Source organism: Balaenoptera borealis (assembly GCF_965194805.1).
Source record: "Balaenoptera borealis genome assembly, chromosome: 7".
In the NCBI taxonomy this organism is placed as follows: Eukaryota; Metazoa; Chordata; class Mammalia; order Artiodactyla; family Balaenopteridae; genus Balaenoptera; species Balaenoptera borealis.
The window spans coordinates 10,505,123-10,523,587 of NC_138864.1; the positions used below are offsets into that span (position 1 = coordinate 10,505,123).

Here is an 18,465-nt window from a genome sequence, read left to right on the forward strand (position 1 = left end):
GCGTGTGTGTGTGTGTGCACACGCGTGTACATGGCATGCACGCGTCTTTAGTTTGTATTAAATTGAATCAATTGTCTTTTGCATCAGATCGGTGCCTGTCCCACTGCACACTGAAAATCTAATTATTCAGCTACATTTGCACAATTTTCTCTGTACGGGGGGCTCTCAGTATGCCCGACGTTGGTGTTCTCATTTCCCTGGCATTCTTTTTGTTGAATACTGTGGTAATCTGTAGCAGAGGAGGAGGTGTGGCTTTCACCCAGGCAGGACTTGATCACAAGGCCAGCAAACCAGGCCAGGGCTGTCAGGTGACAGAGTGGCCGGGCGGACAGACAGGTGCTGGCTCTGACGTGCGGTGGCAGGAGGTGAATAGATGTTTCTGCTGCTTCATGGGGCTCCGTATGCGTCCCCCTGTCGACAGGCTAGATCTGGAGCGAGGGAGGGGCCGAGGGGGCGGACAGTGGCCAGGTGGAGCTGAGGCCAGGAGCAGAGCAATGAGCCGGGTATCTAGCTGCTCAGATGGCCTCACAAGGACTGTTGTTCCATTTCAGATCTCTCTTTTTTTTTTTTTAACAGATGACTTCTGCAGTGGATTTTTTTTTAATTTATTTATTTATTTTTATTTATTTATGGCTGTGTTGGGTCTTCGTCTCTGTGCGAGGGCTTTCTCTAGTTGTGGCGAGCGGGGGCCACTCTTCATCGCGGTGCGTGGGCCTCTCACTATCGCGGCCTCTCTTGTTGCGGAGCATAGGCTCCAGACGCGCAGGCTCAGTAGTTGTGGCTCACGGGCCCAGTTGCTCCGCGGCACGTGGGATCTTCCCAGACCAGGGCTCGACCCGTGTGCCCTGCATTGGCAGGCAGATTCTCAACCACTGCGCCACCAGGGAAGCCCCAGATCTCTCTCTCTCGATGCCAGTAGTGCATCAGTTATCTGCAACCCAACTTGCTAAATTCTGTTCCTCCTGACAGTGGGTATACCTTTCACTCAGTGGAACGAATGGAATCTGTGGGCAGGCCCCGCCCTCAGCCCCCCGGTGGGTGTTGGGAGCGTGCAGGAACCAGGGAGGACAGGGCGCCCCTTGTGCCCCGGGCCCCATCCAGGTCCTGGTTGCTTGCCTCACCCAGGGTGGCAGCACCGTCGGTCCTGCAGATTTACTCCTGAGGATGCTCCGGACTTGCTCGCTCAACCCCCAGCAGGCGTAGAAGGTGACTTCAGACAGACGAAAACGTGTTCTGGGCTCCGCTCAGCCAGCAGCCGCCCGAGACACTCACTCCACGACGGGCTCCTCTGGGGTCAGCGGTGCAGGGTGAGGCTGGCAGCGGGAGGCAGCCTCTGCCCTCTTCTTCCAGTGCCCGCCCGCCGGGGTCGCTGTCTCAGCCCCAGCCCCGGAGGCTCCGGCGGCTCCGGCACCCGGCAGTGTGGGCGCGCCTCTCGGACCCCCGCCCATCGCGTGGTGCTCTCGGCGCTCTCACGGCCGTAACCCCGGTCACAGGGCAGAGGAGTCACGTGGCCGCTGCTAGGCAGTGGTCCTGGTAGAGCCTGCGTGCCTCACGTGCTGTGGTCTCATGAGAAGGCTGGTTATTTCTGTGTCTCACCGTGTTAGTTTCCTAGGGCTGCCACCAAAAGGCGCGACAAACTTAGTGGCTTACCACAACAGAAGCTTACTCTCTCATAGTTCTGGAGGTCAGAAGTTCAAAATCAAGGTGTCAGAAGGGCCGCGCCCCTCCCAAGGCTCTAGGGGAGAATCCTTCCTCCCTCCCCAGCTCTGGGGGCTCCAGGTCCCTCCCACCTCTGCCCCGGTCTTCACGTGGCCTCCTGCCCTAGGCCTGAGTCCAGACCCCCCTCTCTCTTAGCAGACACCAGTCATTCCTAAATCCAGGGTGACTTCATCTCAAGGTCTTTAACCGGTTAGATCTGCAAAACCCTGTGTCTAAAGAAGGTCACGTTCTGGGGTGCTGGGTAGGCATGAGATCTGGGAGGATGCTTTTCAGCCCAGAACAGAGGCTGGTGTCGGGGCGGAGGTCCTTAGCCCCAGGTAGGTCTCGCTGAATATGGCATTTTTCCTGGAGGTTTACTCGTGTCCTGACTCCTGTCCCCAGAAATTCTTCCTTAGTCTCTTCCCTGATTAGCTAAGGCAGGAGAATCACCAAAGCTATCCCCCTCCACCCCAGGCAGCCTCTATCACCTTGCTTAACTCGCTTTATTTTTTAAAAACACATCTTGTGGGCTTCCCTGGTGGCGCAGTGGTTGAGAGTCTGCCTGCCAATGCAGGGCACACGGGTTTGAGCCCTGGTCTGGGAAGATCCCACATGCCGCGGAGCGACTGGGCCCGTGAGCCACAGCTACTGAGCCTGCGCGTCTGGAGCCTGTGCTCCGCAACAAGAGAGGCCGCGATAGTGAGAGGCCCGCGCACCGCGATGAAGAGTGGCCCCCGCTTGCCGCAACTGGAGAAAGCCCTCGCACAGAAACGAGGACCCAACACAGCCATAAATATAAATAAATAAATAAATAAATAAATAAATAAATAAATAAATAAAAAGAACAGCAAACTTTAAAAAAAAAAAACACATCTTGCTACCTGCGAAGACCTGGTTTATTTACTTGTTTAACTTGAACCTGGGAGGTCAGCTCTGTCAGAGCCAGGCCCTGGCCGCTGCCCCCGTCAGGCAGGGCCTCCAGAACTCTGCACACCTGCCTGGGTGATGAGGCCCAGCTCACCAGAGGGTGCCCGGATATTTAGCATTCTGATTATCTTGTGTCAGTTGGCCGCTCCACAAAAGTGACTTCTTATGTGATGCGACACATAGCCTTGGCAAGTTCTGCCCGGTACAGAACCGGGCTTGTGACTCTGGGGGATTCACATCTCAATTCTGGCTTTTCTTAGGCGAGTTGTCTCTCTGTGGCCGCGGAAGGGCCTCTGCCGTCTGTCCTCCCGGCAGCGAGAACGGTGCTGGGTAGCCTCTGTGGGGTGCCCACTCGGGCCCCAGCAGGCACCCCATGCTCACCTCTCTGGTTTTTTCCCCATATTTCGACTACTTTAAGTTAGATTAGTGACAAAAATCTAAGCTGAAACATTGTCTTGTTCTAGTTCTATATCGACTTTCTCTCCCTAGAGCAGCGTCTCCTATTTCCGGTCCCTCTCTCGCTCGTGAGCTTTTCCCCTTCTCTCCTTGGCAACCGTACATTCAGAACTGCCTGCTCACAAGTGTCTGCATAGATGGAAGTTTATTTGACCCCAAGTATCAGTCTTCTGCCAGCACGAGGAAGAAACAAACACCTGACCACGGCAGTGCCCACCACAGGGCGAGTTCAGCTCTGCCCAGGCCCTGGTCAGCCATGAGTTTCCAAAGTCCCTGAGTTGAGTTTCCAGGGCCTGCAAGTTTTCCAAGATAGTGCTCTATATAATATTACTCAGAATTTCACCTTGTTATTTCAATCCACTGCTCTGCCTGTTGAACTTTGTTTAGGTTCGCTCTCATCCAAAGTCGGTTCACATTGCAGCTGTTCGATTTATCTGCGATGGAGCTGCTTTCTATTTCACAAGAGAAACCTAAGCCACTGTACTTGAATAGCTGTGGCGATGCAGTGTCTGTCCTTGCAGGGAAAGGAAAATAATGGTTTCTTCAGCTGTAAAGAGAGAAATTTGCTCTTGGGTTAGTGACTGTTTACCTAAGTATTGAACAGTTTTCTCTGTAAAAGTTAGAAGTGAAACTACCCAGAAACACTTAGTGGCTGACCAGAAACTAAACCTGCTGGCGTTTTCAAGGTGGGATTTATTGACTTACAAATGTCCTCCCTGATTCACAAAGGCACAGGCTCTCTTGGGAAGTTTTCCAGTATTCACGGAGACCTGGGTACCATTACGTAGGTTTATTGTCCTGGCTAAACTGCTAGGAGGACAGATAAAATTATATCACGGGCAAAAGAAAAAAAGAAAAAAAAACAGAGGCGGCCTAGTGGGGAATCTTGCTGGGGTTGGGAAAGCAGAGGTGCGCTTCCACACAGGGTGAGAGTGGAGTCTAGACTCAAAGTCTCAGGAGGCCGTGGAGACGTCATCTGCTCCCTCAGCACCGCTTCCTGAGCTCCTGGCTCGGGAAGGTACAGGGGGCTCTCACTCACGGGGAGTAACTCAGGTGCTTCGGAAAGCGTGTGCATTCTTCCTGGCTGCATAAACCAGCTAGTAAATCCCAAAATAATTAGACGGGATAATAACGTAGTAAAATGTTAGAATCCAAAAGATGCTGTCTGTCATCAGTTCAGTTTAGAGAACACCGCTGCCGTGCCAGGCTCTTTCCTCTTAGAGCACCGCAGAGCACATTACTGCCGAGTCCTGCATAAATCAGCTCTCTAGGCTGTGATTGATTTAACATTTTCACAAACCTTTGGGACCACAGAGCTTTCTTTCACCTAACCTGGATTAAGATCTCACAGAAGTGAGTTTTTAGAGAGGCGATATACGTTTCAGATACTTGACCAGGCCCTGGTGAGATTTGAAGGTAGCTGGGGGCTGGGGTGGAGGGGTGGGTGGGTGGATGCTGTCAGAAGGAAACCGACCACAACTTCAGAAGCACCAAACTACGCCTAGTTCATTCTATAAGATGCAACTTAATAAGGATGAACTTCAGAAAACATTCCATTCGAAGGATCCATTTTTTTAAGTAGACGGGATACTTAGTTTGGTCTAAATTCATCTGAAAAAGCCCCAGCATTTTCACTGCTCACACATTTATAGGCGCTTTCAGGGCACGAGAGCAGCGAAGAGAAGACCCATCCAGGTGAGGAGAGGAAGGTGGTCCTGCCGATGATGTAGCAGAGCGTGCTGGCCCCTCGTGTCTGGGTCTAGGTGCCGTGTCATGACACCCACATCGACAAATTGTGGCCTGGTCGTGAGGGATGAGCAGGGGTGGGGGAGAATGAAAATCATGCTGGAAGAGGGGCCGGAAGAGGAGACGTTGTCCGTCAGCCTCGCGCAGCCTGCGGGGGCAGCGGGGAGACACTAACTGCCCTGTGCACGGCCTCCTGTCTGGGCCCAGGTGGCTCTGGCCCTCGCGCCCAGGTCTGCTCCCCCCGCCCCCGCCTGGCTTTCCTGTGCTCCAGATCAGGACTCCTGAAGGTGAGGTTTCAGGCGACACCTCCCCCCGCTGACTAACTGTGCAGCCTGAGGGTGGTGATTCAACCTCCAGCCTCCAGCCTCCCGCCTCCATCCACGCCATGGGAGAGGAAGGCGCTTCCTAAGAGCTGATTCAGCTGCAGAGCAGGTACATGCATAAAACCCTGGGCAACAAGACCGCAGATGGGGACAGAGCTTCACAGCATATCCGGTTACCAGATATTTCAGTTATTTGAATTATTTTTTTATTTATTCTCACATCGTTCCACAAGATTACAGTTGAACTTAATCGACCTAAATGATCACTTTACAGTATGTCACTATAAAGCCAAAAGTTGCTGTACTGTTAAAGCATGTTCATCAACTTTTAGTCATTTCACTTGGTGATTTCTTGAGCATATATCTGTCAATGTCAGGTATCATGTGAAATACGTATATAAAGAAGACAAAATTTCCTATCTCCCCAAACTTGCAAACAGGTGAGGAAAACAGATCCCTACAGAGGTAACAATGCAGCAGGAAATGAGTGGGTCAGAGCAGGAGAGCTGAGGGACCAGACTCCCAGAGGCTGCTGTACAAGTCACACGGGGACAGCAAAGTGGGCTCAGTCGGCCAGCCGAGCACCAGGTGCGGGGACGGCAGTGGTGAGGCGGCCACCCTCGGGAGCCCGGACGTGGCTGTGGTGCTGTGGACACGAGTGAGAGCCCGTCCCCGTCCTGGGGACCATCTGAGGGAGCAGTGAGAGGTGACCAAGAGACACTGAGGGCTGCCGAGGGATGAGAGGCAGGCCGGAGGAGAGGGGAGACCCCGCAGGAACCTGCAAGCGCGGCTTCATCACGAAAGCGAAGGGCGCCACGTGGGAATTTATTCATGATCAGACTTTGTTGGGAAGTGTAGCAGGACGTGGCAGCAGCCTAATTCAAGGTCATGGCAAAAGGGGTAGAGAAGAGAGGATGGATTTGGCATTTAGGAGGAAATGATAATCACAGCGCCGAGGGAGGACTCTCCCTGGGCACCGTCCGAAGTGCTCCATGTGGATTAACTCATTTAATCCTCTGAGTAGCCCGTTGTACATATGGGGGAGAGTGAGGCAAGGGGTGTTGAAGTAACTTGCCCAGGTCTCAAGCTAGGAAGTAGCAAAATCAAGATTCCACCCCAGGGCTCCTTGCTCCCAAGTCTGTGCTTTTCCCCAGCACGTGATGTCACGGGTCAGAGTGGAGCCCACAGGCTGGTGAGCCCAGCAGGCCTCCTGTCCCTACACAGCAGGAGGTTGGTGCCTGGGACAGGAAAGTCTGACACTTTCCTGCCTCTTCTGAGGGCAGGGGTGCAGTGGTGTGGACGCCGTGCCTTGCTTTACTCTGCCAGAGCCCTCCGCCTACCCCTCCGCTTCCTATTCTGCCACCTCCGAGGTCACCAAGTCAGTGGCGGTCCCCTGTACCCACCACTTCCCCACATGGTGGTTAAGAAATACACTAGAAATGCAGCTCGTGCCTGCCTCTCGCTCTGGGCTCCTCCTAAGAGTCGCAGGATGCTGCAGTGCCTGGGAATACGGTCCCTACAGGTCACACCCAACCCAGGCCTCTCTTCTCCCCGGGGTGTTGTGCGAGCAAGGTCTTTAAAACCCTCGTGGAAGCATCCTGTGTCTCCTGTGCATTCAGGTCCCAGGGCGGCTCTTCAGATCCCCTTTTAACCTCAGTATTGCAGCACCCATCCTAGCCGTCCTGTGTTAACTAGCAAAATAAATATGTTCCATTAAATTAAAGTGAGGCTCTCAGAGAGAAGAATCAGGGAACTGCGTTTCCAAGAGGCCCCACGAGGCTGACGCTGATATCGCTTCCTGCGGGTCTCTGTTTGGATTCTGAGAGTTCACGAGCGATGTCAGGGCTCTTATCTTTGGTGCTGGTTAAACTATAACTCTGCTGGGCCTAGAACTATAACCGAGATGGCCTTTCAAACTGCCATATTGTGTGGGACAGAGACCAAGGAATAGAGTTTTATCTAAGTTCAAATGAGTCTAATCTTGTCCCGAAATTATCTCTGATTTAAATCCCTCTAGCTGTGTGCTCCAGACACGTACTGCTCTTTCCTGCCCTTTCCCAAGCCTTCTCTGAAGGCTGGTGTTACGAGAAAACGTTGCAGTTTATTGCACAGTTGCTCTGCTCCTTTAAAAATCTGAGGTGGGGGGAGGGGCGGGGGTGGAGCTACTTCCATTGTTAGATTCCCATCCACCTGCCCCTGGGCACGCTCAGCGGCACCTGGCCAAGATGCTGGGGTGTGGCGTCCAAAGCAGTCTCTGGGTCAGCAGACAAGTCTCACTTGGAGGCCCCAGCAGGAAATTAAGGGCACCGTCCCAGTGGTGGCCTCAGAGCCCTTGGTCTGTGAAGTAGCACCAGCCCAGGCTCTGGGCCCCTGGGTCAGCTGTCAAGGCTGTTGTGTGGGTACCAGACCTCCCAGCACCGGGAGAGGCATCTTCGCAGGCGTGTTTGAAATGCCGGGCTCGGAACTGTCGGCCGCTATTATCATTCATTCATCCCTTCCTTCCTTCATCTTCAACAAGCTTTTGTAAAAAATGTATCCAGTGCACCAGATCCTAACTCTGTTAGGCATATAAAGAGGCAGAAAGAAAGTTCACCACGATAGTTAAATGTAGCTGGAAATGCCCTCTGAAGTCCTCCTTGTGGGCTTAGTGAACCACAGGGGAGACGGATGCTGCTGAAAGGAGGCCCGTGAAGGGGGGGAGGTGCCAGGGAGTAGGAAGTCCTCCTCTGCCAGGAAGCCCTGCTTCTCTCTCCCTCTCCACGCTCCATCCCTAAGGAATGATTCCTAACCTGGAAGTGCTATTCCAGGGAAGCACCTGCCCACTTCCTCTTGAATAGACATGAGCCCATTAACCTTATTTCCCGGCACCTGAGACATCTTAGAAAGGAACCATTTAAATCAAACAGCATCTTAAACATTCAGGAGCTTTCTAGATAAGACAGTGGACACATGGGAATCATTTTTTTTTTCCCCAAGAGAAGAAAAACATTGAAGGCCTCAAAAATAGCCCTCAAAGACCAATTCCTGGTAGTGTCTTTGTAAGATCCTATTTTCCTGTGATGGCTAGTTTAACTCTAGAAAGAAAATTTGTAAACTTTGCTCTGATGTGACAAGTTAATTAGTAATTTTTACCTAATATCTATGCAAAAGGAAGCAATGAATTTGCCAGAAAATTTGGGATCTATCCTTACCTGCAGGTATTCCCTGCATTTGCACTAAAATGAAGAGAGCTACATGCGAAAAGCTCGAGGGTAATGCAGAGTTGGTTTTGCCCGTTCATTTCCATTTTGTGCCCTTCGGTAAGCATGTCTGTGGTGCCTGCCCTTCACTGGAGAGTTCATGAGTGTCAGCTGTAAAGGAGGCTGGAAATGTGGTCCACCTCCCTGGCTGGGGAGAGGAGAGGTGCCTTTGTGAGCAAGGAGGAGAACACGTGGTTCCAGCCACACAGGCCGTGTGCAGAACTTGACCCTCCGGCTTCTCCTGCCTGCCCGTGTGGCCCTGCACAGGGGCAGCGGCTGCCAAGCTCATGTCTACGGGTTAGAGCTTGCGAGGGTCCAAGGGGAGCTTGGCTCAGCTGGGCAGGCTTCAAGCCAGGAGTAGGGGCAGGAAGTGAGCCCGCCTGTCAGGGGAGAAAGGGCAGGTGACAAAGACACCAAGGAGGCTGTGGACAAGGGCTAGAGGTGAGGGGTCACACAGTTAGTCCTTCGTAGCCGCGGTTCTGCATCTGCAGAATCAGCCAACCGTGGATCAAAAACATGTGGGGAGAAAATTCCAGAAAGCTCCAAAAAACAAAAGTTGAATTGGCTGGGCACAAGCAACTGTTTACATAGCATTTACATTACGTTTACAAGTATGTACATCGTATGAGGTGTTACAAGTAATCGAGTGGTGATTTAAAGTATGCAAGAGGATGTGTGTAGGTTACAAACAAATACTTGCTCCATTTTCTATAAGGGACTTGAATATCTATGGATTTTGGTTAGGCGGGTGGCAGGGAGAGGGGTTCCCGGAACCAGTCTCATGGGTACTAAGGGGTGACTGTACATCCGAGAATTCACTACGTGTCGGGCACTGTGTTGGGTACTTCTCAAGTATTCTGTCTTTCTTTCTCTTCCAGCCTTGATTCTGATTACAGCAGTTATGGAGGCAGCCAGGGAGGGGGTAGGGAGTGGCACCTTGTATCAATAAAAGCAAATTCAATATCCACGTGATTTCAATTTAAAAAAGAGAAAATAAAACAGGACCAAAACCTTCACTGGTAGTGAATCATGTAAGATGGTCCAGGAAAGCGTGATGAGAGCCCTGGATCCTGGGGAGGTGGCGCCCCAGACGCGCTGGCGCGGGGAAAGCGAGGCCAGGCAGGTGGGGTCGGCCGTCCGGAGCAGCGTGCAGCGTCTAACCAGGTCGCGGCCCGACGGCGGGGCTCCTGCTCTGTCACTGGCCTCTTCTATTTGTTCAACTGAGTTTGAAACTTGAGTAACCGGATGGCGATAAGTTAGTAAGTCAGCAGCTAGTTATGTCTTCATCTCTTCACCTTTTCATCCGTGGAGCAGATAGACTCTGGTCACTGATGTTACCAGGTGCAAGTCACTGTGTCCGTGGAGGGCAGTCGGTCCGCAGACAGGCTCCGGCTCAGAGGCTGTTGCGTACGTGACACCGCACCCTGCGCCGGGGCGCCCGCCCTCTGCCTGATCCCCGCTGAGCACCCACCCCTCACCGCGTGGCCCCGTGTTGCAGGGCATGAACTACCTGGAAGACCGGCGCTTGGTGCACCGAGACCTGGCGGCCAGGAATGTGCTGGTGAAGACGCCGCAGCACGTCAAGATCACGGATTTCGGGCTGGCCAAACTGCTGGGCGCCGAGGAGAAGGAGTACCACGCAGAAGGGGGCAAAGTAAGGAGCCGGCTTGTAGAAGGGCGAGCACTCCCCCGCCAGCAGGCTGACCAATGGGAGGGCCGTCCTCAGGACCTTCTGGGTGAGGTCACAGCTGCCACCAGCACCTGGGTCTAGCCAGGCCCTTCTGGCCCTGCAGCCGGAGCTGCCCGGGGAGCAGGATTTGCTGGGAAAGTGCGTAAAGGTGTTTCTGACACATCCAGAAGCCAAAGGCAGTAAACGTGAGTTCAGCTCCACCTCTAGGTGACCGTTAGCCAAGGGTAGGTTTCAACCTCCCACTCCTGGGTAAAGCCCCTTCAGAAGAGCAGCTGGGAGAGCAGCCCGGAAAGGGCCCCGTGTTGTTCCAGCAGCTCCCGAGGGGCACCGGCCGCGGCGGCATTGGCTTCTTCCTCTCGGACGGGCCTGGGGCTTCTCCAGGGGGCTCTCCCAGCGGCGAGGGGTGCGGGTCTCCTGATAGGCCCTCCGGAACGCTCTAGATCAGCGGATCCTCTCTTCGCCCTCACTGTGGCCCGCGTGGCTCCAAGCAGCTAGCCCTGCAGACAGCCGCGGACGCAGGGCACAACCAGGGCCCCCAGCTGCCAGCACGTGCACGCAGCTCGGCAGAACAGCCCACAGACCCAAGGCCCTCAGCTCTGGGCCTGACAGAGGCCCTGTTCGCTACCAGACTAAAACCTCTCCCCCGGCTGGGAAGGAACACTGGGCCCGGGTTGGGCTGGGGGTGGCCCAGCTTCCTCACCTTTGTTGCTTGTAATGCATTCCAGTGTGATTTACTTTTTTTCAACCGAGGGAAGCTAATTGTTGTCTTATTACTTTTCTCTCTCATCATCCCAAGGTGCCTATCAAGTGGATGGCCTTGGAATCAATTTTACACCGAATTTACACCCACCAGAGTGATGTCTGGAGCTACGGTGAGTCGAAATCCTGAGGCTGATCAATCAGGGCTGAGGCTTCACTGGCTCGTGTTGTCGATGTACATGATACGCTCTGCCGTCCAGGGCAGTGACTAACAACCCCGTAATCATCGCCGTCTGTCTGTTGCACTAGGAAATGTGAAAAAGGAAGTTGAGTGGAACTACCGTACCGGGTGTCACTGAAGAGAACAGGGAGCGTGTCAGGAGAGCGGGTAGCGGGAGGGAAAGAACTGGAGCCTAGGAGATGCCTGTCCCCCAGAATCAAGCCAAACGTGACCTCTTGCCCTGAATTTGAAGTGAACCAAAGGGAGATGACAGATCAGGTTTCGTGGGGAAGAGTTTCCCGGTAGAGAAATGTGGTTTTATGATGGACTGACTTGGGGGTTATGGTTTCATATAGTGAGTGGTCATCTTTGTGTATGAGAGAGAATGGCTTCATGAAACGCACTGTGAGGGTGTGTGTGGGGGGAAATATGAGGAAAGGGAGGTAGTTACTGTTTCCAGCTCTCGTGAAGGCCGCCTCGTCAGGGTCTGACTCTTCTTCCTTCCAATGAGGACAGCTCAGACACACCTTCCACGCTCTCGCCTCGTCCTCTGTACAGAGCGTTTCCTGGGTCCGCAAGGGCCTTGCCTTTCAGGAAGGCACTTCCACTGGCTGCCGTGCTGGGGTGCTTCCGCCTATGTTACTGCAGGCAGTCTCGCTGTCACCCAGAATCAGCCCAAAGGTTGCAGAACACCTGATCTGCATTGACCTATGCATTATCAGCCTATCCCAGCTATCAACGCAACGGAGGTGAAGGGAAGGAGTCACCCACCTCCATAGAAACGCGTATTTGGGGAGAGCAATAGTAAAAAGAATCTCCGAGAGGAATTTAGTCACTATCACAAAAACAAAATCATTCAGGATATTGTCCATTTAGCATTTCTTTCAGAGCATTATTAACTTCCTAATATTCCAAATGCATTTTTAAAAATTTCATGGGTCTTTGTCTTTTCTGCTATAACGTAAGCTTTACAGAGACGGAGATCTCTGTGAATGAATAAGTGAATTTTCATTTATACCTGTGAGCTAGCTGCTCACAATGCATGAACTAGATAAGGAAATAAAGCTATTCTGATGCCTTATTTTCTGTCATGTTCAAGAAATGTCTACTCCCCCAGAGGGATGGGAAGAAACGCCGCTTTCCCATTTGTGGTCCTGCCCAGAGCTGTCATTGTCATTGTCACAGCCCAAGCCACCCCCCCCACCCCCAGGGACACCAAGCAGGGGCTCCTCCTGGGTCTTCTCTGGGCTTGTTTTGCACCCACTCATCTATTCTCCAAACAGCAGGAAAATATATCTTTAAACCACATTAGACGTTCGCTTCTCTGCTTAACATCCTTCTTTGGTTTTCCAAATATGTTCCAAATAAAACCTGAATCCCTAACCGTGATCAATAGGATCAAGAGTGGTCTGGCCCCCTGCCTTTCCCAGCCGCCCGGCTGCATTCTCCCCTTGCCCTGTGTGTCCACTCGCAGCCCGCGCTTGGGCCACGTTTGTCCAGTAAATGAAAACTCTCCGGCTCAGTGACTTAATCCCTGTGAATGATTACAACCGGCATCAGAAAGCCAGCATCACCACGGGGGCTGTGTCTTTCGTCTCAGTGGAAATCGTGTTGTCAGTGATTCTTATCTGCTGTCCTGGCAGTACACCGGACCTGTTACAACATGAACCTGAGTTTTTAGTCTAAAAACATATCCTGTTACTCCACTTTCTAGGCTCCAGTCAAGGCAAAATATTTTAGTCAGTTAGGGACCTACGCGTTCCACTTAGGAGTTGAAAAGAGAGAGAACTCATAGCACCTTCCAGCCCCACTTATACCCCACAACCAGGTACACACACCGCCCTCTTTCACCGTTTGTTCCGAAACCTGAAAAGCTGCCTTCCCGCAGGGATTCATTGTGTGTGTTTAAACGCAATGTCTAAACCTAGTTAGAGCAGGACCAATCGACTTTAAAGATCTGGACATGAGATTTTCTTTCTTTCATCAAGTCAATATTGATTCCGTGGTGGGCAGGACAGAAGAATCTATTTTCTTGTCCCTGGACCACTGCTTTTCTTCATTCTTCAGCCTTGCATTTTGCCTGTTAATTCAGGTCATTTGGGTTGGGAATGACCTCTGGAAAATCTATGCAGATGTGTGGTGATACACATTTAGAAGCCAATCTCAAGAAAAGGGGTGGTTAGACTAGCTGGAGACCAGGAAGGCCCCGGGTTCCTGTGTCTGGTCCCTCCCTGTGTGGTCTGGGGGCATACTCCCCACGGCATTTGTGTGTTTCTGGAGCAGAGAACTCCATCAAGGGAGGCACGGAGATGGAAGGACCATCAGAACTTTGGAACAGTCTTAAAAAACACCAATTCTAAAATTACTCCTGCTTGGATTTTTTTTAATCATGATGATTGATTGATGTTGAAATTAAAAGTATGGGGTTTTTATATTTATCAAAGAGAACACAGGGGGCTTTTCTTCCAATTTTTTTACTCTTTAAAAACACAGGCTTATAACCTTGCCGGTAAGTCATCTGCGGCCGATGATGTCTGGGTGTGTAACTCCAGCTCCACAGACCGTAATCCGTATGTTTCAGAGTGGTGGTATTCTCTTTGCTGTTATTACTAAAGTTTACTATTTATTGGCCACTTACTGTCTGCCTGGGATTGTCTGAACATTGCAGTTGTGTTATCTTGTTTGATCCCCACAACTGTCCTATGAGGCAGATGCTGTCATCACCCCCCCTTTACAGGGAGCTGAACTGAGACTTCCAGCATCAAGCAAATTGCCCAAGGCCACAGAAACATGGGTTTTTAAACCTTAGATACAGTATGTCAACAACGATGACTAAAGACAAGGTGCTGTGATTATTATTGACTCATACAGCAACGCTTCTTCCTCTTAGGAGTCACCGTTTGGGAGTTGATGACCTTTGGGTCCAAGCCTTACGACGGGATCCCCGCGAGTGAGATCTCAACCGTCCTGGAGAAGGGAGAACGCCTGCCTCAGCCGCCCATCTGCACCATCGACGTCTACATGATCATGGTCAAGTGTGAGTGGCCGGCTGCACCTGGCCCTGGGCTGCCCTGAGCCAAGCGCCCCAGGCCTTCGATGCCCTGAAGACATGCTGTCACAGTCCGTAGGCAGGCACATCTGTAAACACCCCCTCAGACACTTCTGAAAGCACTTACCTGACGCACTGAACACTGTGAGCTGACGTTTGCCCATGTTCACAAGCAAACGAGTAAAATCAAAGTCCTCCATAAGCCATTACACCAAAATACTCTTTTCTCTGAGTTGCTCAATGAAAAAATAGCTGCCCCACTTTTTGAAGCCTGTTACCAGAGAAACTGTTTTTAAATGCCTAACAATGAGTAACCACAAGAGGTTAATAGAATCGGCATTTCTGCTTTGACGTCAACCTTTTCAGATAGTGGATTTATGTGAGGACTTCTGCAGTGTAGCAAGTAAACATTTTAATCCAAGTAAGAGTGTGTAGCTTGACTGTGACACTACCGCGCCATCAGAATCACAAATTCAGTAGGCTCTGGGGGTAACATTACATGTATGATGAGCATTTATACAGAAGGTAGCACAGGGAATGTGACAGAGTTAATGTAAATATTAAGCCTTTCTGAACTTTAGACCACAGAGTTAATCAGTTTTAACGTCCTTGCTTTAGGTTGCGGAAGCTGGGATCCAGAGAGGTTACATGATTTGTCTAAGGTCACATAGCAGTCTGGCCCAAAATAGCCTGACATCCTGCTGATAGAAAATAAATAAGAACCCTCAGGAATCATGAGGATTTCCAGTCAATAGCTGTTCCTCCAGCATGTTTAATCTAGACTTGGATCATCGTGTACTCAAATGCACTGGCATGGTTGACAGAAGTATCCCCCCCCAGGAAAGGCACTGAAGCACCCCTGTCACGTGCACATGTGATTGCTTGAGTGTGTAATACAGTGAAAGCACCAGGGTGTGGAGTTCCCAAACGCCGAGGTTCTTAAGAAAGTCCCTAATTTTCCCTACACCGAATCTGGTTTCCAGCTTACTAGACTGCCGAGTGAATATGGATGAGGGTACATGTCAAGGGAGGACTTTACTGAGAGACTGGACCCAGGGCACCCTGCAGTCAGAGCAGTTCACAGAAAGCAGTGCATATCGTACAGCTGCTGGGTCACTTAAGGCGATGACACCAGAATGCTGGCCCTTGGAAGGGGAGGTGCAGAAAATTAGAGCATGTTATTGCCATTCTGGCTCAAATATGTGATGGCATCAGGGTCTTTAAACAGTAATCAGTGCTGGTTTGCCAAGACTGAACAACCTGTCACGAAGATTAGGTTTCGTCCTCATTTATTTGTCTAAAAGAATCTCACCGTGAGTGCTTTCTTTCAGCGATGCCATCTTTATCACTTCTTTCAGGGTTCTAATTGCACTGACTTTCCTCCTTCCTTCCCCAGGCTGGATGATTGATGCAGATAGTCGCCCAAAGTTCCGTGAGTTGATCATTGAATTCTCCAAAATGGCCCGAGACCCCCAGCGCTACCTTGTCATCCAGGTACCAGCTCCCAGTCTGCACACCCACTGGGAAAATCCCTCTAATAAGCATCAAACGTCACTATGCTCCGTCCGGTGCCGACACAGCCTCCCCGTCTCGCAGGTCACACCATTAACCCTCAGTGCGTTAGAAGAAGCACAGCCCAAGCTGTGGACTAATTGGAGCGCACCATGGGGCCCCCAGCTCCATCTGCCATCCCTGTGAGCCCCTCACGCTCGGCCCCCGTCATTTCATGGTCCCCTTAGCCAAAGCCTTATGTCACTCTCATGGAGAACCGGGGCTTTGGTGTCGGGCAAACCTGGCTTCAGATCCCTGACCCTGTACTTACAACGTGAGGTTAACAAAACTAAGCTCGCAGAGCTGCTTTAAAGATTCAGTGAAATAATATATGCAAAATACTTTGCAAAGCACCTAAAGGTTCTGCTCAGCAATCGCAGGGTGTGTGTGTTGGAGGGGAGGGACCCCACACCACCAGGCAAGCAATTCTCCATCACCAGCTGGTGTCCTTCAGTTCAGCTCAATCTGACACTGTCCACCTGGAGACAGCGTCAGATCCCACAGTCCTCCAGGACCGCTTCCCCTCCCCCCCCCAGTTCAGATGCCTGTCCCAAGTCCAGGTTGTTACCTGGGCATCTGACCATCTGGCAGAAGGTTCCCACAACCCCCTCCTTGGGTTCCATTAATTTGCTAGAGTGGCTCTCAGAGCTCAGAAAATCTTTTTACTTACTGGATCACTGGTTTACTATAGAAGGATATAACTCAGGAACAGCCAGACGGAAGAGATGCACAGGGCAAGGCATGGGGGAAGGGCGCAGTTTCCGTGCTGTCTGGGTGCACCACTCTCCCCGGGTCTCCAGGGGTTCACCACCCCGAAGCTCTGAACCCTGTCCTTTCGGGGTTTTATGGAGGCTTCATTACATAGGCATGATTAAATCATTGGTCATTGGCAATGGATTCGACCCCTAGTCCCCCTGCCCTCCCTGGAGGTTAGGGGTGAGACTGAAAGTTCCAACCGTGTAATCACATGGTTGGCTCCACTGGCCACCAGCCCCCATCTTTAGGTGCTTCCAGAAGTCTCCTCACTAACATAAGAGACACATAGGGAATTCCAAGGGTTTAGGAGCTCTGTGCCAAGAGCAGGGAAGAAGACCAAATGTGTATCTCTCATTGTACACAGCACAGCACTCAGTAAATGCTGTGGCTTTGGCCCTTCCTTTTTCCTCCTGAGCCGTTTGCATTTCCTTTGAGGACTTTGAGACATCAGGGAATTTTCAGCGTCTTAATTCCAGGTCGGGGGAAATGGAAGGAGGAACTGTACTTCCCAGAACCGGGCAGGGGGAGGGGGGACGAGTGTATTAGAACCCAACTGGCAAACACACAAGCACCTGCTGACAGCAGACCCGCCTCGATAGCCAGGGGGGTGGAACGGCAGCTCGCCGGACCTTTCTGATGGTCTCACAATCTCTGCGCCAGGGGGACGAGAGGATGCATTTGCCAAGCCCTACGGACTCCAACTTCTACCGCACCCTGATGGACGAAGAGGACATGGAGGATGTCGTGGACGCCGATGAGTACCTCATCCCCCAGCAGGGCTTCTTCCACAGCCCCACCACTTCCCGGACGCCCCTCCTCAGTTCCCTGGTACCAAAGTCACTCTTGCTCAGGCTCTGCCTCCTGGTTTGAACAGATTGAGTTTTAGCAAAAAAATGATACCCATCTTGTGGAACTCAGGTAGAGACAAAGAAGTAAACGTTAAGCAGATGGTAAAGCCAAAATCAGAATGAATCAATTCAGTGTATTATTTATCTTACTGCATTGCAACAACTGGAACAGAGTTAAATCAGAACTAAACCTAGTTTTTCTAAAGCTAATGAGTCAAGACGAAATCAGGCCCCTTTAACTGTGCCCACTCCTGGAGGCCCCCCGTCCTGCTCTCAGTGGGGGTGGGTGAGCGTCCACGTGCACCATAAACAGCTGCGATTCTTTTTCAGAGCGCCACCAGCAGCACTCCCACTGTGGCTTGCGTTGATAGAAACGGGGTAGGTATCAGCTCCTATAAACCAGAATTCAATCACAGCTCTGTACCATGGCTCTATTAGACATAAAAAATGCCCACCCTAACCCAGAAAGCTGTGATTCTCCTTCCTGTATTGTTTCATCCCTACCCTACGGCCAGCAATTAGCTATCGCTTATCAAAATGCTATTGAAAATACAGCTGATAGACCAGCAGCAGCATGCAGTTCATGGACCTGGCAGTCTGTTAGAAATGCAAACTGCCGGGCCAGCACCCCACACCTCCCGACTCAGGATCTGCGGGGAGGGGCCTGGCCGTCTGTACTTGAGCCCACCTTCCAGGTGACGCTGTGGCTTGACGTGTGAAGCCTTGATTAGACCCACACTCACCAATGTAGCAGCCACTAGCCACATGCGGCTGCTTAAATTTACATTTTCGTTAATTAAGTTAAAATTTAAAATTCACTTCCTCGCACCTGTGCCTAGTAGCCGCCACGCGGAAGAGCACAGATCACAGAACATGTCTGTCATCGCGGAAAGCCCCGCTGGACGGCCCCGGCCAGGGCCGTGCCGCCTGCCCTGTGGTCTGTGGGCCACCCGTGGGTGGAGCGGGTCCTCTCCCAGACCTGCTGAATCAGAATCTGCAGGTTAACGAGCTGTCAGGGGGTCCCGATCCCCACCGAAGCGAGCGGCGCTGGCTGCAGTAACCTTGCCTAATCTCCTCCCAGCAGAGCTATCCCCTCAAGGAAGACAGCTTCTTGCAGCGGTACAGCTCAGACCCCACTGGCACCTTGACCGAGGACAGCATCGATGACGCCTTCCTTCCAGCGGCCGGTGAGTGCCTCGCCCTGGAGGCGGTCATGCTCCTCGGCCTCCGTCCCCGGTGCCCCGGCCAGCTGCTGCTTTCCAG

General features: G+C 51.8%; 1 protein-coding gene across 5 annotated transcripts in view; it reads left to right on the forward strand.

Annotated features, from left to right (window-relative positions):
* EGFR (epidermal growth factor receptor) overlaps window positions 1-18,465 on the forward strand; it is a 190,842-nt gene that overhangs the window by 169,102 nt on the left and 3,275 nt on the right. For 4 of the 5 annotated variants that reach the window (XR_014246833.1, XM_082399622.1, XM_082399625.1 and 1 more), the window contains 7 exons: window positions 9,888-10,043; window positions 10,876-10,951; window positions 13,889-14,035; window positions 15,444-15,541; window positions 17,015-17,182; window positions 17,533-17,580; window positions 18,284-18,389. Coding sequence is in view for 4 of the 5 variants with exons in the window: in XM_082399622.1 (XP_082255748.1) it covers window positions 9,888-10,043; window positions 10,876-10,951; window positions 13,889-14,035; window positions 15,444-15,541; window positions 17,015-17,182; window positions 17,533-17,580; window positions 18,284-18,389 (799 nt within the window). In the remaining variant the exon portion in view is untranslated. The remainder of the gene's footprint in view (window positions 1-9,887; window positions 10,044-10,875; window positions 10,952-13,888; window positions 14,036-15,443; window positions 15,542-17,014; window positions 17,183-17,532; window positions 17,581-18,283; window positions 18,390-18,465) is intronic. The other variant, XM_082399623.1, reaches the window with a different exon arrangement.